This window comes from Erithacus rubecula (genome assembly GCF_903797595.1).
Source record: "Erithacus rubecula genome assembly, chromosome: 21".
NCBI classification, from domain to species: Eukaryota; Metazoa; Chordata; class Aves; order Passeriformes; family Muscicapidae; genus Erithacus; species Erithacus rubecula.
The window spans coordinates 4187033-4210567 of record NC_136673.1 but is presented as its reverse complement, the minus strand read 5'-3'; the positions used below and the strand labels follow the sequence as shown (position 1 = coordinate 4210567).

General features: G+C 51.2%; 2 protein-coding genes across 5 annotated transcripts in view; both read left to right on the top strand.

Moving 5' to 3' along the window:
• PRRT1B (proline rich transmembrane protein 1B) overlaps positions 1–23535 on the top strand; it is a 424933-nt gene that overhangs the window by 231150 nt on the left and 170248 nt on the right. The gene's annotated exons all lie outside the window — the stretch shown is intronic.
• NTNG2 (netrin G2) overlaps positions 1–23535 on the top strand; it is a 48567-nt gene that overhangs the window by 1365 nt on the left and 23667 nt on the right. For 3 of the 4 annotated variants that reach the window (XM_079324632.1, XM_079324634.1, XM_079324635.1), the window contains exons 2-3: positions 1524–2621; positions 20167–20810. In XM_079324632.1, coding sequence (XP_079180758.1) covers positions 2409–2621; positions 20167–20810 — 857 coding nt within the window. In that variant the 5' untranslated portion in view covers positions 1524–2408. Of the gene's footprint in view, positions 1–590; positions 803–1523; positions 2622–20166; positions 20811–23535 lie in introns of those variants that run through there. The other variant, XM_079324633.1, reaches the window with a different exon arrangement.

The following is a 23535-nucleotide window of genomic DNA, read 5'->3' as shown; positions in this document are numbered from 1 at the left end:
CTGGCTAAGTGTGTGTTGAGCCACAGACTTTGCCCCAAACCCGCTTGCCTGGCTGGTGGACTGACAGTAAATGCATTTTTTCCAGCAAATTTTCATTTCCCTGGGAATCTGTGACATTTAGCCAGCGTAACAAGACACTAATAGATATTATAGATCCTTTCTACCTGGGTTTTTCCCTGACAGCCATTCAAGTGCAAAATGTAATTGTTGAGGCTGTGAAAATAGATCCATAAACTTAAGAGCACTGGAGTCCTCATTAAAACTAGCCTGCTTGTTTTCTACTCAGTACCGGAGTCTCTCACTCTCTGCTGTTATCAGGCACTTGGCAGTGACCAGTTTGATGTAATAATTAGGAACTGACTTGTTATAACTGAAAAGACAGCTCTGATGTAAGAAGGACTTATAAACACTGTGTCACTCTGGCTTATTATTTTTACTACATTTACTCATAATACAAAAATAGCAGCCAGTCTATTCTTTTTCTGGGAGTTTATTCAGGTCCAACGCAGCTATAACAGGCTCTTCGTTGAGAGCTGGCAATGAAGCATGAGAGACAGTTTCTCTTTTCTGAACTCATTCATCTCAATCAGCAATCTTTCAAGCAAAAAGGGGGGAAAGGGAGATGGTAGCAGAGTGGTGTGAAGCCCCCGAACACGGATCAATGCATCTGTTAACCTGGAGTTTCTGAGCTTTAGTAACTGAGCTTCATGAGAAAGCAAATGCTAAGCCTGCTGTTGAAACAGATATGCCTCAATTGTGAAAGAAAAGTTGGGGGAAGAAATAGAAAGGGAATTATCCAAAGGTAAATTTCTGTCCTGGATGTGTGCCTCCCACCTTCTTGGGTGAGATCTCCCTCCTGAATCTAATACTGAGAGAGGGTTTGACTTTTCCCCCTCCCTGCTTTGGTTCTTTGTCATTTTGTTTTGTAATTACTTACAATTTTTATAGCTCTACTGGAAAGACAACAAAATTGCAGAAATGTTGTTCTAACCTGAAATGAATACTGGGAAGGTCATTGCTCTTTGTATTAGGTGAACCTAAATGTTATTAGGACTTTAAATTGTTTTTTATTAAATGTTATTGTTCAGATAAATCATATGTGGGGATGCTGGACAATGTATCTGTCTCCCCAGCTGTCTTATTTATTTGCTTATCTTTTTAGGACTATCAATTTGTCTGTCTATCCCTACCCTGTCTGCATATTCCTCATCTTGTAATGACCCATAGCTGCTTCTTGATATTATTTGGAGACCCATTAGGGCTCCTGTTGTCCAGCTGCTGTTGCAAAGCAGATACCTTAAATTGGGCAGCGCTCTTTCCCTTCTCCCAGACAGCAGAAAAGCCATAAGCATCTTACTATGGATTGCTTTTTATTAAAGTTGTATATCTCCCTGTTACAAAAACCTGTCTGGTGGCTTGGCAAGCCCAGCTGAGGGCTCTGCCTCCTGAGGAACCCCTGTTCTTCTTCTTGCTCCAACTGTTCTTCCTTGCTCACACCTAATTTGCCTTCCAATTTCTTGCAGGTCCCTCCAGCTGATGAGCTCTGCCTTTGCCCTGACCATGAAAGAGAGAGGAGATCTCAGGTAGCCCCATGGCTTGCAGCTGAAGGCTTTGGGAACTTGGTGCTCCGTTGCCAAAAGGCAGAATTGGACAGGAATCTTTGCCACCACCACAGGACACAGCAGGAGAAGCCAAGGCCAGCCCTGCCCCAGTCAGCCCAGTGACCACCCAGCCCCTGCTGCGACCACCACGGATCTGGGCACCCGACCTGCTCACGCTGACACCACCCTCCTTTGGGAAAAAGGAATTTTAGCTCCAAGCAGTCTCTCTTGTCAGAGTTGTACTGATGACCAGATGCTCTATTTATTTCATGTGCTAATCAAACACCCCAATAATTAAGGCAGACACAGTTTAAGGCACTTTCCACAGCGACGCATTTGGAGCAGACCAGAAGGTTGAGGAAAACCTGATCCAGCACCATCTCACGGCCTCTCCAATTTACTCCTATCAAATTTCATCAGCAGCTCAGAACTTGATCTTTGTATTGATTGACTGGAGTCACCTCTAGATATTTTCATGCTGATTTGGAAGACCTTTCATACAATAAAAGGGGGAAAAATGAGGTTAAGGAAGACTTTTGACCACTGATCAACAACTCTGGCCAAAACTTTCCCAATCAAGTGAATCGCAAAGTTGGCTTCTGTGCCGAGAGAGGAACTTTCCACATCCAGACACAGCGTGCAGAGTGGGATCATCCCTGTTCCTGTGTGGATCTCCTTCGACTGGAGCATTCTTAGATGAGGAGTTTCCATGCTGATCCCGAGAGCCCCCCCTAGCCCAGCAGCCGCCTTCCTCGGGACCCCCGGCACCGCGCTCGCCCAGGGACCCCGCGCCGGGCCGCAGCTGCCATGCTCTACCTGGCTGCTCTCCTCGTGCACTGCGTGCCCCTGGCCATGGGACAGTATGACATTTGCAAGTCCTGGGTGAGCACGGACGATGGCCCATCATGGGAGTTTTATGCTTGCCAGCCCAAGGCCATGAGGATGAAGGATTACGTGACCGTGCGGGTGGAGCCGGCAGGAATCACCTGTGGGGACCCTCCGGAGAGGTTCTGCACCCATGTAAGTGTTTCCCTCCTTGTTTGCTGGCTTACAGCCGGCTCTGCTGGTGGCTGCAGGCAGTGTCCAGCCCAGGTGCCACTGTAAGGATGCTCTGGGTCAGGGTGGCCTGGAGCTGTCAGTCTGCAGAGCAGGGAGAAGGCACCCTGCCCATCCCAGAGCTGTGCCAGCCCTGCAGCAGAAATGGGGCTGGCATGCCAAAGGGAGGGTGAGGAGGAGCCAGGGAGGGCTGAGCAAGCCCTGGCTGAGGTCTGGATTTTGGAAAAGCTCTGCCCCTGCATGCACATAACTCCTCTACTTGCTGCAGCATGAGGTGTGCTTGCCAGTCCCATCCCAAAGGGCTGCTCCAGCACTGCTGGGATTTTATAGGATGTGGGCAGATGGTCTGAGTTTGAGGCAGAGTGAAGGGCAGGGCAGGGGGTGCCTTTGGTCCCTGCACACCCACAGCTCTGGCAGTTGGTCTGACAGCCACAAATTTCACTGAAGCCCCTGAAAATGTGGTTCTCCCTCTCTGCTAGCCTCCACTTGAAAGGGCTCTGTGGATAGACATTTGCCCTTGTAGTTAAAATCTTTAACTTATTTTCTCTTAAATATTAATCATCGCATTTCATTCCGTGCACCACAAAGCTCAGCAGGAACATTTGATTTATAATTCACAAGGCTTTACATTGTTAAAGAGTTCAGGGGTCAAAGCAAAGAGCAAAACAGTAATGCCCCCTCCCAAAGGTCCCCCAGGAGTGGTCCAGGCACACTTTTAAGGGACAGACACCAGCCCAGCCCATGCTGGCAGGGTTTCCACTGGGCTGAGCACTGGACAAGGAGTGTCTTCTGAAAGAGCATATTATTATTTTATTATAATGAGAAGGGGAGCTCTCCCTCTAAGCCAGTGCAGGGAGACCCATTTTCTATTGCCAGTGCTACCCCATGCCTCAGTTTGCCACCAAAGAAATACCCTGGGCCCAGCCAGTCAGGGCACCTCTTGAAAATCCAAGAGACAAATGCTCCTTCAACACCAAGGAATGCCAAACATTTATGATCATCAGAACATGTTCCCAGTAGTTACCCATTCCCTCCAGCCTAAGGGCTCTCATTAGTACCAGGGAAGACATTTCCACTAATTCCAGATAAGTAGCAGCTTTTCCTTTTAAAAGATCGTTTGAAAAGAAAGATTAAGTCCAAGGTTGCAAATAAAACCGTTAACTATTGATGGGTCAGTCTGTATTTCCATTTATCTGAGTGACTGGAAGGATTAAAAGGAGGATACCAGACTGCTTCCCACTACACTCACTGCAGCTCTCTGCAAACCCTCTCTGGTTAAGGATGCTCCAGACTTCAGCTCCACTGACCTCCAAGGAAGCAGAAGACACAAACTGCAATCAGCTCTGTGCATCTCTTGATTCAGTCAATACTGAGCTGAAATCTTTCTATTCTGGGCACCAGCAGTATTTCCTTGTAGCGTACGCCTGCCATGTGCTGTAACACTTGCAAACACCGTGTACAGCCGTGAATGAGAGCTACACAAATGCAAAACATGGATTTGCCTTCCTGTCCTTGCCTCACCCCAGCCTGGCCCAGCTCTCGCCTCCCAAAGCAGAAACCAGCACTCACAGCAATGTCCCTGAGCAATTCCCTGGTGAAGAATCAAGCTAAGAACAGGAATAGTATATTGCAAGGTGTTTTTTTAGATTTTTTTGGGGATGGGTTTGTGAGATAACCACTGTATTCATGGCCCTTTCTGCCCCATCTTACACCAGTGCTGTTCACTCCAGAGGACTAAAGAGTTACAGAAAGGAAGCAGGGGAAGAGCAGCCCTGCTGAGGTGGGCAAGGAGCAGGGGGTGGCTGCAGGAGAGATCCAGGCTCCAATCCAGCCTTAGGACTGGAGTGCTGTGGGCTGGGAGGTCATCAAGGCAAATTTTCACGGCCTCTGTCACCGAGAATGACATGTGGCCACTTACTGCTGAGCATCCCCTGACGGTCAGTGGGAAGTGGAATCAGCAAGAAATGGTCCTTCCATCCTCGGGGCTGGGTGGTGACTTGACACCTATCGACGAGCAGGGAGGGGGAGCCGAGCCCGCAGAGGATGTGAGCGGAGTTTGCCCCCCCTGCACTGAGGAAGTGCTGGACAAAAATCGATGTCTCTGCCCACGGATCGTTACAGCTCCGAGCCCCGGGCTCGCTGCGGGAGGGGAGGGCGAGCAGCCCGCACCGACTCCTCGCTGCCAGCCTGCTCAGGTGCCTTTTGGTGTCCTGTTATCCTTCCTCTTCAGGTTTTAATTATTGCCTTGTAACAGGTGGGTTCTCATAGGAGCCTGGCTTTCCAGCAGAGAAGTTCTTACGGTGACTGTATTGCTTTCTTAGGTGTCTTTCAAAACAGCAGGGGACTGTCCGTGCGGTTAAACTCGCCTCGCTCAGAATTAAGCGCAGCCCAGCGGGGCTCCTGCCCTGCTCAGACAGCTGCAATCAAAACCAAAGACACACAAACAGCCCTCCATGCTCGAGGCAGGCAGACAGGAATGAGCTGCCCCGTGTCCCCATGCAGGGCAGGCGAGGAGCAGAGTCCTGGTGGCAGTCAGGCTCTTGTCAGGCTGCCAGTGTGTCCTGCACAGCCCAGGAACACACACTGCCCTGCCACAGCTCCAGCAGTTCTCACAAGACTTCTGCATGAGGAGGCTTCAAGAGATGGCAGGAATTATTTGGAGAGGTGTCCTCTGTGTTTTAGAGCAATTCTGGTCACATCTGGCTGCTTCCATCTGATTGGGAAGCATTTTGCTGCTTATTAAAGTCAAGGGTTTTGCTTTTTCCACAGTTTCTGAACCTGTTCCTATTCATGCCAATGCCTTCCTGGCAGGGTCACCTGAAAAATGAATTGTACTTTGCCTCCTGGCAGGGCAGGAGGAGTGTTGGGAGCAGGAAGACAGATGGATAGGTAAATAAAAGCCTGAATGAAACTGAAAGTGTGACTGAAGACTAATAGGGGACAGATCTTTTAAACCAAGGATGTCGAAGGAGGGGTGAGACTTCAAAGATCACAGGCAGGGCATGGCATGGAGCAGCTGAACGTGGATTTCAGAGGAGAGGGGTTTGCAGGGCTGGCACAGCTGGGAAATGGCCAAGCTGCACATCCCATGGGACAGAGGGAGATGTGCTCCTTCACCTTCCCACCCTCCTGGGCAGCAGCAGGAGGAGGAGGGTGGCACAGCTGCCAGGCTGCTCCCAGGTGTTGAGATGCTCTGGGATGCTGAAGCACTGCTTGGACACCGAGCAGGGACCTTGGGGAGTTTCACTCTCAAGCGTCAGCGTTTTGCACAGAACATAAAAACTCCTTTTGTGGGGAATTTACACATGGGGCTTGCAATGGAGAGCAAGCAAACACCAAAGCTCAGCCCCAGCTCCTTGCAGATCAAGGGGTTTCCAAATAATTCCAGCAGAAACAAGGAGAGGTGTCCATACCAGGCGGTCATTATGGGATGGTTTTGCTGCTCCTTGACATCCCAGTGAGAGCACAGGGAACCCACCTTTCTGCAGGAATGGGAGCTTTTTCCCCCTCAGAAGTGTGGAGACAGTATTTCTTGTTCTGACAACTCCCTTTGATGCAGGGCCGAGCTCTCAGCCCATATTGATGGGTCAGGGGTATTTTTATTTGGCGTCAGCATTGTTTCATCAGCTAATAGAGCTTGTTGACTTTGGCACGGGCACATGAAAGGAAAAGGCTTTATTTATTCATTACACATGCAGCCAAATTGGATGTTTAGTTTAATTCTTAGCTAAACTTTTCTGAATGACGTGTGGTTATAAGGCTTGTACTAAAGGACTGTTTCTCCTGCGAGCTGGGTGCTAAATTTGGAAAAAGCAGATAAACCTTTGGGCTAAGAAATCCTTTTACCTGCATTTTTAGCCCATCTCATACAACTCTATCCATCTATATCTTCGTACACCTGTTTAGGTGCAAACAAGGGATTGTGGGTCTAGGGATGATTAAAAGCCAAAAGTTTTTAAAATAAGGAGGGAAAAGCCAAAGATTTTAAAGTAAGAAGGGGGGAAAATTGCTTCAGCACTGCTCTTCCAAAAGCATTTTTAAAGATGCAGCATGTTCTGGTGGTTAAAGGATGGATTCATCCCTTCTGGTACCCTGAGCAGAGACCCAGAGCCCTTTCCCAGCCCACCAGTGTTCTACCTTGTTTTGAGTAGAACCAGGGGGCAAAGCACAAGGTGTTCTCAGCCTTTTGACTGCCCTAGGGTTCAAGGACATCCTTTGGGCTAAGCAGAGCCTGTGTACAGGTCCAATGGAAAATCCTTTCCAAGAAAAGCGGATATTCTCCCTCCTCCTTGGATAAATCAGCACTACCCACTGCTGGTTGCAAACCCATCCTTGGCCGTAGCAGAGGGAATTGGAACTCCCCTTTGCCCTTCCTTGTGGAACCCATATGGCCCTGGGGATGATCCCTTTATGCCAAAATTCAGCAGCACAGAAAATTCACTCTCTGCTGTCAGATCACCTGTGACACCCCTGGCAGGATGGAAAGACCTGACTGTCTTTTCACAGCTGCAAAGTGCTAACTTTTTTTTTTTTTTGCCCCTCTTCCCCCTCAAAGCCTCCAGCCCATTAAATTAACACCTGGAAAACCCTCCCCTTTCCTTTGAGAAAAGCCTGGAAAAGACAACTTGCTGCCACTTCCACCCAGAGGAAGGTTTCCCAATCCACCCCTTGCACCCATCATGGCATTGCTGGAGCCTTTTAGTTCTGTTCCCACCCTTAATCACTCCTCAGCATCAGGGTTGCTGCAGAGGACACTGTTTGAAGTCAGCATCAGTGGCTCCTTGCCCTTGGGGCCAGACCCTTGGGTTGTGCATTATTAGCTGCTCAGCACATTACACACTGCTCTTCTCCTGCCACTGAGGCTTCTTCAGAGTGCACCAGGATCTTGCTGTTTTAAAAGGAAAGACTTCATAGAAAAATGAAAGAATACAATTCAGCTTCAAATTAGAGAGTGCTGAGCAAACAGGATTTTCCCTCAACAGCCTGTAACAATTTCCTTAAATGCCCAGTTCGGGATTCATCTTGTTGTAAAGTGGGATGCTGCTACTCCCCTAACAAGGATCATTTCCACTTGCTGATGGAAAAGACACAGTGATAAAAATGAAGCTGTCAAGTAGATTTAATTGGTACGGTGAGCAGAAAGTTTTCCCCTACCTTGAAGGTGTTCAGGAAGAGTAAACTACTTTTAAGAAAAGCTTAGCTCTTCAAAGGGAACAGTGTCCAGATGGAAAAAACAGAAGAATGGACTGAAGATTTGCTGGGAAGTGTGGCTAGAGCTGGGAGAGCAGTTCTTACAGCAGCCCTTACACTTACAGCAGCTCCAGGTACCACAGCTTTCCATAGGCAACTTTTGAACCAAAGGTATCCAGGGAAATCCTTCCTATTTATTTATTTTAAAATCTGCATATCTGCATAGAAATGATTTTCCAATAAACTTTAAAAGGATTACTCCCTACAGAAAATCCTGCCTGAGTGGGAAGGAGTGCTCTCCTACCATGCCCTGCTTTCCCCAAGTGAAAGTCCAGTTCTAAGCTTAGTTTCAGACCCAAACCACCCTTTTACCATCAGCCTTTTGAGACGAGGAGCTTCAGCTAACCAGCTCCTCAGGCAGTTCAACACAGAGTACAGGTTTCTGTGTGGGAAAACACCAAAGAGGATTTTTCCTCCCTAAACCACACAGCTCTGCTGAGTGACTATTCTGGAGATGTCTTTGGGGAGAAGCTACTGCCTGCAAAGCCCTGGTAAACAGCAACTTGGGCTTCTACCTTCAGCTCAGGTAGATGAGCCATCCCCTGCAGCCTCAGATGTGTCCCATGAGGCTCCCACTCATCCCCCCACTTCCAGGCAGGGTCCCCAGAGGGGACAATTGCAGGACTGACCCCAGTCCTGCCCTGTTCCACTGCCCTGCCCTTGCTCCAGCGTTTGGCACTGGTGCCTCTGCACATCTGCTCAGTGCTGCCCGTGGCCAGGCTCAGGGGAACCTCCCCTTTGGCTCTGGGGTGGATTTCTGCATTGCTCAGCTGTCCCCAGGCAGGCTCCAGACACAGCAGCTCAGCCCAGGAGCTCAGTGCTGCAGAGTCACAGGGCTGGGGCTCATCCCTGCTGGCTCCCACCCATTCAGGAGCCCCTCAGGAGCATCAGCCTTCCCTCAGCTCCACGCACAGTGTCCCCACTCCAGCCTGCACCAGGGTGCTCCAGAGCAGTGGGTCTGTGCTGCCCTGGTGCTCAGCTCCACAGGGATGCTGCCACCACCGTGTCCAGTCCTGCCTTGACACTTCCATATCTCAAAGGGAGAATTAGCAGATTCAACTGGTTTCTACTCCAGCCAAAGGGTTTGTAACTCCCCATCTGCTGGCTGAGTCAGCTGCTTCAGCTCTGTAGTGCTGCCAGTCAGGAGGTTTGGAGAGCCCTGCCTGAGAAGAGGATTGCTGTCGGGGTCTCAGGGACAGCCAGGACATGTTTTGGGCTGACAAAACTCAATCCAAACCTCTGACAGGCACCTGCTGAATTGCTTCCCTGAAGCACAGCATAAAGCAGCCAGATGCTTTGCACACACCAGCAAAGGCAGAGCCTTGATGCAGCAGCCAGACACAGGGACCCTGATCAGAGGCTGGCGTGGGTGCAGGGGCATCCGTCACCCAGCTGTGCCCCCTCACAGAGGCTCTGGGCAACATCTGCACCTCCATTTGAGGAGCACAGCAGAGCCACCACTCCCTCCTCTTTCCCACCCCCAGGCTCTGCATCCTGCCCTCCCCCATTCAAACTATCAGGGCCTCTCTCACAGAATAAATTATTAATAGCGGCGTAGCGAGCCTCTCTGCAAAGGCTGCATGTATTGAGCTTACAAGGCGCACAAGCTTTTAGAGAGCAGGACACTTTTCCTACTTCCTAAGCATTTTCTTAGTCCTGAATCAATAATGCACTCCCAGCCCTGCACACAGGTCGCTGCTGCTGTGCTCCTGCTGCTGGGGGCTGCGGACACAAATACATCTCTGTAGCAAGATGCAAGGGCTTCATAATCTGGCAGGGAAGGGATGGGGTGGAATCCAAGCAGCTTAATTTGTAAACAAGCTTCGGGGAAGTGCCCTGGGAAGAGCAAAGCTTGCAAGTCCCCAGTACAGAATGCCTGAGTTTGGAGACAAGCTAAAAAGCAGTCAATGGGATTAATCTGTATTTTTGAACGTGTGCCCACGGCTGCCAGCTGAGGGGTGTCTGGTTTATCTGATCCCAGGCTTTAGGTCACCCTGCAGCCCCCAGTGCCAAAGGGGGGGTTTGAGGGGTGCAGCCCCAGCAGGGAGGTGGGGGTGGAGGTGAGCCCAGGGCGGCAGGAGGGCTGGGGTTAGAGCAGCTCACCGGGGGATTAGCAGTTCACAAAGAAAGAGCTGCTCAAAAATGATTCCCTGGGAGGCCGGGCTGCTGCGGGTGATGTGTGTGTATCCCCAGCACAGATGAGATTATCTGCTTAGGAGTGGAATTTTCCGGGCAGTGTTAACCCCTGTGCTGCCCCCAAATCAGCTGCAGACACCTCTTGGGATGGGGTGCTGGGCAGGGGATCCAGCACCATCCTGGGCTCTGGAAATGGCAGTGTTGCTTCCAGACAGCGTGCTTGGGGCAGTGCTTGGAGAGGTCACCCATGCACTGGGCTGGTTTGAGGCTGCAGGCTGAAATTCCTCGTGTAACCAGATTTTCTGCTCCTGGCTGAGCCAGAGTGGGCGTGAGGGGATTTGTGTTGGTGCAGGAGCGAGGGTGGACAGGTGACCGGGGTCAGCCCTTGTGCGTGACAAGCTGCTGCTCCCTCTGGGCCCTCCCTTTGTGCAGAGGATGCTTCTCCTGCCTGGATGTCACCCTTTGGCTGAGGTTGTGTTGTTTATGGTGCAAAGACCAGTTCAGACCACAGGGAGAGTTTCAGAGGCAGTGTGGGATGAGAGCAGAGATTTCCTTGAGCATCAGAGTTGGGTGAGGGAGCCACTACTTTGCCCTGCTGCAGGTGCCTGGGGGATTTCATTGCTCAGAAAGGTGGGGCCCTCAATGCCCAGAGAAGCCAAGATCTCCTCCTGAAACCCTTCCCTGCCTCCATTTCCCCATCTGGAGACAGCACACTGCCCTGCCACCAGCCCACCCTGTCTGGCAGGGTGATGTCTCCCCAGGGCTGGTGGAGAGAAGGGCACAGTGCTGAGCCTGGATGAAATACGAACAAGATGCTTCTGGAATTCAGAGCAGGCTGGAGGGGGAAGGGGAGCAGCACGAGTAGGGCTGGAATCTCTTCCCTGGCAGAGAGACGGGCCCAGGGGAGCCCGAGAGCCTTGAACGAGTGGCAGGGAATGAGTCTCTGCTTCAGGCCAAAGGGAAGAGGCAAAACAGCAAAATGTCTCACTGGTGCCTCACCCCCAGCCAGCAGGGTGGGTTCTGCTGACTCACACTCTCCCAAAACCTGCACACAGCAAAGCCTGTCCTAACACCCCAGCCAGGGTGACCTTGTGCCCGGACAGCCTCGGATCCGGCAGGAAGGGGAAGGAAGCGGAGGAGCAATCAATCCCCCAAACCACGGCCGGGGAGGAGATGCAGGGTGTGACATTCGGCTGAGCCAGAATTAGCAGCAGATCTGTGGAGGGACCCCATTTCCACCCTATTAATAATTCATTCCAGCTCTGCCTTTACCTGCTCATAAACAGCAAACAGCTTGTTAGCGAGGACGGTTTTCTCCCCTTTTGCTGTCTCTGCCTTAATAGGAGCCCCTTGCAGATGGCTGGGAGAGGGAGGGGGCAGGGGAAGGACACATGAGTGAGCAAAACAGCCCTCCCTGAGCTTCAAACCCCATCCCATCCCATCCCATCCCATCCCATCCCATCCCATCCCATCCCATCCCATCCCATCCCATCCCATCCCATCCCATCCCATCCCATCCCATCCCATCCCATCCCATCCCATCCCATCCCATCCCAAGCTGCCTTTTCCTTGCAGAGCTGAAGCTGTGCAATAACCCCTCACTGATGCCCAGGTGCCTTACCAGAACCTTCCTACCCAAAAAATGTCCCTTTGGAGGGTCACAGGGAAGAGGAGGGAGATGCCTGGAGGATGTGCAGGTGAAGCTCTGCTGGAGCATTCCTGAGTGGCTCTGGGGCTGCAGCCACTTAGGCAGCCCATGGGAAAACTGCATTTTCTGTCTTCTATCCTATGAGACAGCTTCTGTCTTATCTAAAATACAGAGAGCTTGACCAAAGAGGGATTTAAAAAAAAACAACAAAACCAAAAAAGTAGAAAACAGCATCTTGAAGAAAGACTCCCCAGGGTCTCCACAGTCCAATGCTGTGGTGCTGGCCCCATTAGAGACCTCTCCCTGCACAGGCATCCCAAAGCTGCTCCTGAGATGTTTTCCAGGTTCAAGTCACAGCTGTGCAGTGGGGAAAAAGCCCATGGCTCACCTGGGGGACAGGGGAATCAGTGCAAGAAGAGTGGACCTGGCCAGGTAAACCCCAGTGTCCTCCCATGTCCCTCAGAGGAGGGCACAGACCTTCACCTGGGCTCACAGAGAAGGGGATTTCTGGGGTTCTTTGGCATAAGAGGAGCCTTGTATTTTTCCTGATCCCTCTCTGTGCTCCCAGCCCTCTCTGCAGTGAGTTATGCCACTTGCCAGCTGTTGGAAATAATCACTGTAAATTAATTACGGTTGTTTCACCCTTCTGATCCCTCCCAGCCCATGAATAGAGTGAAAATTAATTGCCAGAGAGTATTTCCAGCTCTCTTGGAGTCCCACCTTGGCCACTGGCAGGTTATGGTTTATGCCCTAAAGCATGAGATTTAATTACTCACAAATGTTATTTTTGATCATAAAATCGCCTTGTCTTGTCATAAATCCAGACAGAGCAGTTGAACCCTCAGATCAGGAGCAGCAAGAGTGAAAACACCCTGAAATGTCATGAGGATGAGCCTGTGTTTTCTCCTGGGTAACTGCAATTCTGCTTGGGAAGCAGCAGCACGTCCTGGAGTGATTATTGGAAGAAAAGCCAAGGAAGTCTCCCCAAACACACATCACTCAGGGTGGCCCTTGTGAGGAATTTGTGCTGCAGAAAATAGGAAAAAATGCAGAAAAATGGAAGTGTGTCACTGGGGAGGTTAAGGGTGCTTGGCACTGGAGCTGGGTCTGGCACCTTCCCTGCTCAGTGGGTGATTTCTCTGTGCTGACCAACACCAGAGCAAACCCCCAGCCCAGCCTGCAGGGAACTGAGACCCCTGGGCAGCCCTGGCAGGGTCAGGAAAGCCAGAACAGGGGATGGAAGGGAAATGAAACCCTGCAGCTCAATCTCAGTGTGAGCTGGGAGCACTCAGCTGAGTGTAAATCAGGGAAGAAAATGTCCTGGGAAGATCATTTCAGCTCCATCCCACAGCCTGTGGAGCTGGACAGGGGGAGGCAGAGAGGAAAATCAAACTTTGGGAGGAAATGTGGGCCAGAAATGCACAGGACGGGCAGGGATGGAGTGGGACCCCCATGTCCCTGCAGTGTCCCTGCTCCACAGGGGACATTGTCAGGGCAGGAGGGATCAGGTGCACAGGGAGATTCTGCTGACCCCTTTTTTCTTGCAGGATTTGGAGGAAATTTGATACCAATTTCAGGATTTGGTTGCAGCATGAGGAAATGAGGGGACTTTGTGAACCTCACCTGCTGCCCTTTGAGCAGAAACTCACAGGCAGCATCAGAGTGCCCTGAGGGAGGCAGAGGGGATTTGGGATGTCCTGAGGGTTGCAGAAGGGATTTGGGATGTTCCTGAGGGAGGCAGAGGGGATTTGGGATGTCCTGAGGGAGGCAGAAGGAATTTGGGATGTTCAGGGCTTTGGGATATTCCTGAGGGAGGCAGAAAGGCTCTGGGATGTCCTGAGGGAGGCAGAAGGGATTTGGGATGTTCAGGGCTTTGGGATATTCCTGAGGGAGGCAGAAAGGCTCTGGGATGTCCTGAGGGAGGCAGAAGGGATTTGGGATGTTCCTGAGGGAAGCAGAAGGGCTTTGGGATGTCCTGAGGGAGGCAGAAGGGATTTGGGATGTTCCTGAGGGAAGCAGAAGGGTTTTGGGATGTCCTGAGGGAGGCAGAAGGGATTTGGGATGTTCCTGAGGGAGGCAGAGGGGATTTGGGATGTCCTAAGGGAGGCAGAAGGGATTTGGGATGTCCTGAGGGAGGCAGAAGGGATTTGGGATGTCCTGAGGGAAGCAGAAGGGATTTGGGATGTTCTGAGAGCTCCTTAAGCATCACAGCTGGATGGGATGGGGGCTACAGAGGGAATTGTCCCCTCCTGGGGCAGGTGGAGGTTCAGGCAGCCCCAAGGAGGAGGGAAGGAGGCTCCTGGGCTGTCTCTGGCTCTGCAGGCTCTCTGGGGTCTGTCAAACAGCCCCCACAGTGCCAGCCCTTGCAGGAGAGCCTGGAGACACCCCAGCTCTGAGAGCTCTGCTTGGGTTTGAGAGCCAGTTCTTAGAGGAAAAAGCCATTCCAGAAGAAAACACCCCAGAGGAACCCACACAGCAGCACTGATCTTTGTGCCTTAACTTTCTCCCCTTTAATAAAAACCTTCCTCTAAAACACCAAGGATTTCCACACACCCCACCCCCAATTAAAAAAATGCAAAGTTTTGTTTTTCAAAACTCACCCAGGTTGATGAGACCTTGTCATTGCTCTTACTGTGAAACTGCAATTAAAAACAAGTGGTCCCAGGGTGCTCTAGGTTTTGGCAGAGGCCTTGGTTTAAACACAAGTCCATCAAGCAGAAGAGACCCCCAAAAGCAAAGGAAGTCCAGGGAGGGCTCCCAAGACATTAAACAAATCACACCAGGTATGGGAGCTCTAATTGAGCATCCTTGGCTGAGCAGTGCAAACTCTCACATCATCTACTCATTTTTCCTTGCTCAAATCTTGTTGGTTTTTTTCCCCCTTTAATATTATTATTTTTTTATTTTTATTATTTTCTTCACTGTGCAGCTAGTGGTTGCAATTGCTTTCCAGCTTCCCTTTGGCATTGAGATCTAAAAGCTGCAGTCTTATTTCTGTGCAGCTTTCACCATTCACAACAGATGTCTAGTTTGTTTAAAATATTCAACAGCTTAATGATTAATCAAGCAATTGCACCTACAAAAATACATAATTTTATGCTACAAGGCTTTAAAATGGTATTATCTGCTAGGGAAAAAAAAAAAAAAAGAAAGAAAGAAAGAAAAGAAGCAACTTTTGCACTCATTAAGAGCCCTAAAAACCATCTGGGCTTTGTAAAACTGAGGCCTTTTGTTGTGGCTGGTTCCCCCCATTCCCCCCTTCCCAGCAAGGTGGGGAGCAGCTCCTCTGCAGCATCCTGGATTCCTGTCATCCTGCTTTGTCAGACCAATATCTTATTTCTTAAGAAATCCTCCTCCTCAAGGAGCAAGTCTCTGCTGTCACCTTCAGAAAGTTCTTTTAGCAGCATTTCTGACTCCAGGCACCCAGAGGAGGCAGAACCAAGGGCTGGGTCAGCAGTCAGCAGGGCTGGGACACGTTTCCAGCTCAAGGACTGGACCCTTGGGAGCCTCTGGGTGCACCTGGACCAGGACAAGCCCCAGGATCACTCCAGGCTGGGGATGGAGGATGGAGAGCAGCCCTAGCAAGGAGGATCTGAAGAGAGTCTACAGGAAAGAGGGGGAGGGCTCTTTATTATGAATTGTGGTGTTAGGACAAGGGATAATGGTTTTAAACTAGAAGAGAGCAGTTTCAGATTAGCTGGAGGGAAGAAAACTTTTATAATGAGTGTGGTAAAATACTGTCATGGTAAAACCTCGGAGGTGATGGATGTCTCATCCATGGGAACATTCAAGGTCAGGCTGGATGGGTTTTGAGCAGCTGGAGATGCCCTTGCCCATGGCAGGGGGGTTGGAGTAGATGACCTTTAAAGGTCCCTTCCAACCCAAACCATTCTGTGATTTGGCTCACAGAGGCACAGCTTTACCAGGATGCCATTTTTTTAGGACATTGTGTCCTCAGTGAGGTTCTCACAGTTTGTCCCTTGGAGATTTGCCCTTTTGGGCTGAGCTGGGGCTAAGCAAGGCTGTAACACTCTTTGGTACAACCCCAAAAAGTGCACAACCACAAGAGCTGGAGAGTATGAAATCTGCAATGTTTAGTTGCTGTGAGGACACTCACGACTGATTTAATAGCGTGAGACTCAAAGTGAACTGGTTTATTTTAAGCTCACTGAGACCAAGTTTGCCTGGCTAATGCATCCTGACTTTTAGATTGAAGACTTAAATATCTCAAGACTTTGGACAGATTCTTTGGAGGACACACGGCTTGGAGGAGGAAACCAGATTCAAAAATAATACCTGGACTTGTTTCAATAGTGCTATATCTGATCTTACCAGGACCAAGGGAGCAGCCAAAATGTGGCCATCTGTTTCCTCTCCCCCCTGCCCTCCTGGCTGACTCCAAACCACCCCCCAGCACAAGAGGCATTGAGCATCCCACAGAGGAAGGACAATTCAATAAAGCTAACCCCAAAAAGGAACACTTCATTTTAGCAGAGGAAGCTGTAGTGATGTGACTCACTCGGTGGCTTTTGAGGTTCTCCCCCACCTTGCTGCCACTTGGGGATTATTTTCGAGTTTGCCCTGTTAAAACCATGCACCCCTTGAGCCATTTGCCTCCCCAGAGCATCACAAGCCCCACAAATGGGGCCACACAGCACCTGTGACTGGAGCCCAAATCTGCTCAGCTACATCTTCAGCCATGCTTAGCATGGAGCTGCAAACTTGCTGGGTGAATAAAAACTCTCAGGTAAAAACAACAGAGGATTCAAGTTTATTCATATCTGAATGAAAATGAGATTGATCTTTTCCTTTCTGATTTTTCAGTAGGATTTACAGTTTCATGCATTTGAATTGCTCCTGCCTTCCTACTTTGGATCCTGTTGGTCAAAGTGACCACACTTGGCAAATGGGGACAGTGATTCCTACCAGCAGGGTGACAAGAAAAGGCCTCAAGTGATATTTTATGACCCCCAACCAATGTAATTCCTGTGGATTTCTTACTGTGGTTACTGAGAGTGAGATATTAAAAAAAGAGATTAAAGAGATCTTTGGGGGTGCTGCCTGCTGAGCTGAGCACAGTCCCAGGTTGGGGTACAGCAGGGGCTGTGCATCTCCATTCCTGGGATGAGCACAGGGCACACAGGCAGGGTTTCTCTCTCTTCTCCCTGCTCCTGACCCTGACAGGGATGTTTCTGGCCAGCCCTGCTCCTCCAGACAGGACATAGTGAGGGGGATCATGCTTGATCACACTCAGCTGCTTCCCTCTGCTCCAGGGAAATCTGTCCTGCCTCCCATGCTGGCCAGGGCAGCATTTCCTTACCATGGTTTCATCACAGAGTCCTTCATTTGTTTAATTTGGCCACTCCAAAGAAAGCACTGATAGGAGCATCATCCCCAGCCCTGGAGTGGCCACTGTGGCCATGCTGGGGACAGCTCAAGTGGCAAACACTCGCTGAGATTCATCTCACACCAGCCCAAGGGCTGTGGCTGCACACAAGGAAAGGCAGGATCATGGCAAGGCAGCTCTGAGACAGACTGTGCTCAGACAGAGCCACTGAGCAGCAAGGCAGGTTTGTCAGGCAGTTTTCTGCTGCCATCCCAAGCCAATTCTCCACCTGCTGCTCCCTCCTTCACACAAGTGGCAAGAATGGACCTCGGGGATGGTCTTTTCAGGACTGTCCTATTAAGCCATCTGTATGGCCACATTGACAGGAGGACCATACTGCAGCACAATATGTTGCCTGAGCACAGGAAACACACTCAGAGCCCCCAGCACTTCAGCTGAGGGGGATTTTTCTGCCTTTTCTCTCAGCCACCACTGAAAAGCTGCTGTGAGAGGCAGCTCCATCCCCCAGCAGGAAGCTGTGGCTCATTAGCAGAGGTAAACAATTCCTCTGAACGTGACGAGTCAGGAGAGCACAGTAAATATGTCAATATCTCAGGGTTCTTTAATCCCCACTCCAGAACAGCTTGTTGTGGCAGGAGAGAACCCCCCCAGCATGGCTCAGAGCCCCACCACAGCCCAGCTGGCATCTCCCCCTCTCTGAGGGGGTTTTGGGGTGCCCTCACCCCTTGTCCTCACACACCCAAGCAAGCCTGAGCACTCCACTGGTTTCCCTTGCTCTGTTATCACAACTGAAAACAAAATAAATAAACAAATAATCCAGATACTTGCTTTTTAAACATCAACCCAAGCATCCATTTGTGAGTAACCTCCCTGCTGCAGGGTGGGCACCACCCCAGAGCTCAGCATCTCCTGTCCCAGCCCTTCCTTCCAGCACACACAGAGGTGGCAAAAGCCACACACAGCCCAGGCTGAGGCTGTGACAGCAGGAACAAACCCCAGCACGGATTTGCAGCTTCACTGCCAGGCAGGGATGTGCCAGAGCAAGGCTGGGGTGAATACAGTTTGAGTTTTGACCTGTTTCATCATTGCTTTTCCTGGCAGCCTCATGCACACAAACACAACGAGTGCTGTGTTTAGAGTCCCCTCTGTCCCCAGGGCTGCCTGCCCTGCACAGGAGCCTGGTCCTCACCTACAGAGCAGCCACTCCCTGGTTTGTTTCTCCCTGTGCTGACAGAGCTGGCTCCTGCCTTATTTACACTGTGCTGCTCCAGACACAGAATTATTTGTGTCCTCAGGAGCTTTTCAGGGCTCCTGGGTGCTGTGGCCTCCACTGATTTCACAAACAGTTGCTTGCCTTCAGTGCACATCTCTGAGCTCCACCAAAGGCCCATTTTACAGACATGGAGTGGAGAAGCTCTAAGTAGTTGCTAAGACTTTTGTTTGCCTGGCTGGAGGTGGCAAAGCCCAGATTTCCCAAAGCATGCTATGTTCCTCAGAGGTTTCCATGTTCAGAGCTCAGCCCCACTTTGCCCCCAAGAGCATCCACTTGTACAAGACAGATTCACTCCTCTGCTGTGCCTGGGTGTGCACAGGGCACCCAAAAACAGCTCACAGCCACTCTGACTCCAGCAGCTCCCTGGGTCAAAGCAAGCCATGGACACAGGAGCAGCCCCTTCCCACACCTGCAGCAGCCACAGACACAACAACCTGCTCAGACCCACCCTGCACCTCATTTTTTGGGAGCCGCCAGGTACCAGTGGCAGCTCTCCACACCCTGGTGCTGCAGGAAGTCCCCAGGGCCAGGCTGGAGCACTCTGATCCCCACACAGAGCACCTCCCCATGGCTCCCCACCATGCACAAAGCACCCACAAACCACAGCACAACACCCAGCTTGGTCTTACCTGGGAAGCTGCTGTGCTCAGGAGAGCCAGAGCCCACACCTCAGCAGACTGCTCACCTCCAGCCAGCAGCTCTGAGCAGCTCCAGCTGCTTTATCACCTCCACCTCCTCTGCCAGGTGCCTCTGCCTTCCTGAGAAGGGTCCCACAGCAGCAGAGCCCTCTGTCATACCAATACCTCTTCCTCCCAAATCCTTTGGATTTTGATTCTGAGAGGGAGGCACAGCAAAGAGTGACAGCAAAGAGATGCTTCATATGAAAAAAAAAAAAAAAAAGGATTTGCAGTGTGTTGCAGTTTTTTGTGGTCTGTACCCACGAGAACACAGCTCAACACAGTCCCCAAGGCAGGTGTGATCCACATGCTCACTCCTGGATGCTGTAGGGCAGTGATGCTGGGCTTTAACAAACATATGGGTGAGCAATAAATGCATTGGCACAGCTGCCCACCCCTGAAAATTCAACATGTGGTGTGTGACCTTGACGCTGTGTCCCAGTGCACTCAGCACATGTGGATGTGGAGGTGTGTCCTGCAAAACACACCAGCCTGGCCTTGCACTGGTACTTGTGGGCAAAATGGGATGGCTGGAGGTTATCCCCCACTGCTCAGGCCTGGAGACAGAGGACATTGTCACCTGCATGGGATGAGCCATCCTTCCCACCCTGCTCCCTGTGGGTAGCTGAGGACCACGGCACCAGGAGCACAAATCTCAGCTCTCTCTGCCACTGCTCAGCTCTGTCCCAGCTTGGAGCTGGAGAAATTGGGTTTCCATCCCACAGGCACTGGGGGATGGTTCTGTCCCCAGCCTTTTCAGCATCAGGAGCCATGGGAAGCAGGGGTGTGCTTGGGGGATTTTAGCCATTCATCTCCTCCAAGGCAGCAGGGATGAGCACAGCTTTCTTAGGCTTGTAAATCAGCCAAGCTTAACCCAAGTTTCTCAGAGACCATCTCAGGGAAGGAGCTTTCTATGAAAAGTGCCCCCGTGCCAAATTGCAAAGCCCTTTCCCTAAGGGCCTTTCAAAGGAAGCAGCTCAGCCGTTCTTACAGCTGAGGCAAAGCCGCATCTTTCTGCCTTAACGCCGTTCTCAGAAACAGCATCCTCCAGAGCCAGGCCCCCTCCAGCTCAGCCCAGCAGCTAACACTTACACAAACCCAGGCTGTGTGAGTGCCCAGGGTGCCCACACCATGCCCAGGCTGTGTTTCCTCTCGGGTGACCGTTGTTGTTGTTCCAGGAGAACCCGTACCTGTGCAGCGACGAGTGCGACGCCTCCAACCCCGACCTGGCGCACCCGCCCAAGCTGATGTTCGACAGCGAGGACGAGGGGCTGGCCACGTACTGGCAGAGCGTGACGTGGCGCCGGTACCCGGAGCCCCTGCTGGCCAACATCACCCTGTCCTGGAACAAGAGCATCGAGCTGACCGACGACATCGTCATCACCTTCGAGTACGGGCGCCCCACCATCATGATGCTGGAGAAGTCGCTGGACAACGGGAGGACTTGGCACCCGTACCAGTATTATGCAGATGACTGCATGGAGGCCTTCAGCATGCCAGCACGGAGGGTCCGCGACCTCTCCACCACCAGTGCCAACAGGGTCCTCTGCACCGAGGAGTATTCCCGCTGGGCGGGCTCCAAAAAAGAGAAAACCGTGCGGTTCGAGGTGCGGGATCGCTTCGCCATCTTCGCCGGCCCCGACCTCAAGAACATGGACAACTTGTACACCCGGCTGGAGAGCGCCAAGGGGCTCAAGGACTTCTTCACCGTCACTGACCTGCGCATGAGGCTGCTGAGACCCGCCCTGGGGGGCACCTACGTGCAGAGGGAGAACTTGTACAAGTATTTCTACGCCGTCTCCAACATCGAGGTCACCGGCAGGTAACGGCTGCTGGGTTTCTTTGGGCGTCTCTCCTGGCAGGGATGGAAAATGAGCCATCAGCGTTTCTGCCATTCCTCCCTCTAACACCCCTTCTCCCCAGGCAGGGCAGCAGATGTGTCCTTGCAGGGGACGGCTGGGGCACCTCCAAGGCTGTGTCGTCCTGCAGCTGGTGCTGGGGAAGCTGGGATGTGGCTTGGATGGACACTGAGATGCTGAGTTCCCTGCAATTCCCTGTCCCAGCTGTGCAAACACAGCCAGACTTTGCCCAGATGTCTCAGGGGTGGATATGGGGCGTGGAGTGAGGCTCACCCCACTGAACTCCAGCTCTCTGCCAGTAGAAGCAGGGTGGGTCATCCCCAGTCAGTCCTGCACACCCTGAGCAGCCCCAGCCCTGGCAGACAAAATTTGGGGTGAGGTTAAACCCCCCGACAGATCTGGGGCAGAGGAAGCAGGAGGGGGGGGTTGTTTCTCCTGGGTTTTGTTTCTCATTTCTCTGTACGATTCCATATGTTACGTTATGACATCAAGCAAAAAAGCAAAGTAAGGTGGAAAAGTGCCGAGATGGCTGATTTCCCATCCAGCTTGTGTGAGACTTACAGGCGAGAGGGGAAAATCTCCCCATCACCCAGCCCGTGCTAACAAGCAGCACCACAGTGACAGAGGAGCTGTTTGTACTGGTTCCAAACCCTTTGCTTCTGAGAATTGCAACTAGAAATGTTTGCAGGTGCCACTGAGGCTGGCTTTGAACAGGCTCCAAGGGGAAGGAAGCTGCAGGGAGGGATGGCAGAGCTCTTTCCACCCGCCAGGACAGGCAGGAGGCAGCAGGCAGGGTCTGGGATGAGCAGCTGTGGCTCTCAGCTGGGTTGGGAACATTTTGGGGTGCCCACCGTGGGGATTGCTCAGGGGAGGAGCCCTGGGGGGTTCAGGTATGTGAGGAGGAGCAAGAGAATACCTCCATATGTGTCTGGTAAATATATTATATTAGTGTTTGTGCAATGAGCTTTATCTTCTAAGTGTGGAGATCAGCACAGATAAACAACAACTTGTCTTTGTTCCTGCAGCAACCTGGAGATTCTTGATGCTTCAAAGAGTTAAAATACTCTTGCTGTCCCATGAACACCTTCCTCCTCTGAGCCATTTACCTTTCCTGCCTGCCTTGGGCAGAATTCATTGCATCAGTATTTAGGACTTCAGGCCATGCTGGTGGGATTCCCCCCAAACCAGCACCTTGCTCTCAGTTGTCCTCCTCCCCCCTCCCCAGCCCCCCAAAACCTTTAGAATTCACTGGCCAAATTTAATACCATTTAATAGTAGCTGAGATTGGTTCAAGACAGAAAATCCCTAAAAATTGTGTGAAAAGAGGCAGCAAGGGAAGGGCAGGAAAAACCCTTCAAACACACTCAGGGCAGGAGGAGTCACAACCTCTATGAGACATCCAAAATCCCACAGGCACCCCAAGGGCAGCTGGAGGTGGGGGTGGATGCCCTGTGGAAGCTGCAATGCTGCTTTTTACCAGGACCAACATGAGACAGTCCTTCTACTTTATTTGAGTAAAGGGAGAGGCCATGGGGCATTCCCCAGGGATCTCTCAGATTTTTGGAGGATGCAGCCTCCCTTTTTATCCCAATTTCCCAGCTGCATTTCCCTCTCCCCATTGGCTCAGGTACTTGAGAGGTACAGACTTCCCAGAAAGCCTGATACCTAAAATTCCCCTCTAATGTGTAACTCTCCCTTTTAATTTTTACTTCTTATGGAATTTATGGTTTTCCCCTTTGTTTCTTTCATCTTTCAATATCCAATTTCACTTATCAGCAAACCCTACAGTTTGCTTGTAAAGGCAAATATCTTTTATTCCATTCATCAATCAGTGGAATCCTTCCCATTGTTTCTTTTGTCTCTCAGTGCTAGTTTTATCTATCAGCAGACCCACAGCTTGTTTGTAAAGACAAATCCATCATTCCTCTCAGCTGGGAGCAGGGAAAACTCTGAAATCTGCTTTTTATCAGCCCAAACTCCAAGTTGTGAGCTGCAGATTTGCACTGTCCAGCTTGCTGGGCTGGTTCCCAGGAGAGAGGGACACTCACCCTGGACAGGGAAGGGGTCAGTGCCTGTCCTGTGCTGACTCTTCCAGCCCCCATGGGCACAGGGCAGGGAAGGTGAGCAGCTGAGGAGCTGTGCATCAGTGGTGGATGAGAAGGAGCAGCTCCCTGTGAATTAACTCTGCTTCTGTGATTATTCCAGTCCCAGCAAGCAGGTTTTTGCACTGAAGAGCAATCTAATTCCAGCTGTAAGCAAAGCCAGTTACAGTGCAGGGACTAAAACCAAATTAAATCTAGTGTATGGCTCAACAAGGGATGGGTTATTGAGAGGAAGAGGAGGAGAATCAATGTGAGTCTGACAGGAGCACAGTGCAGGGAAGGGGGAGGAAGGGTGGGCAGGGGTGGGCATGGACACACTGCCTCTTCCAGGACATGCTGGAGGGACAGCAGAAAGTGCCCAGATAAAGGTGGGCTGGTGTTAGAGATCCACTCCAGGGGGCATGGAAACAAGAGAGGAGATGATTGTGAAGAAATGAGGGGTCAAGGGCAAAATGCAGCCAGAAAATTCCAGCTGGAGAGCAGAGGAGCAGCCCTGAGAGGCTGGAGGAGCTGTGCCTGGGCACAGTGAGTGTCAGGGCAGCAGCAGTGTGTGCCCTCAGTGTGTGCCCATGCCTGTGCCCCTGTA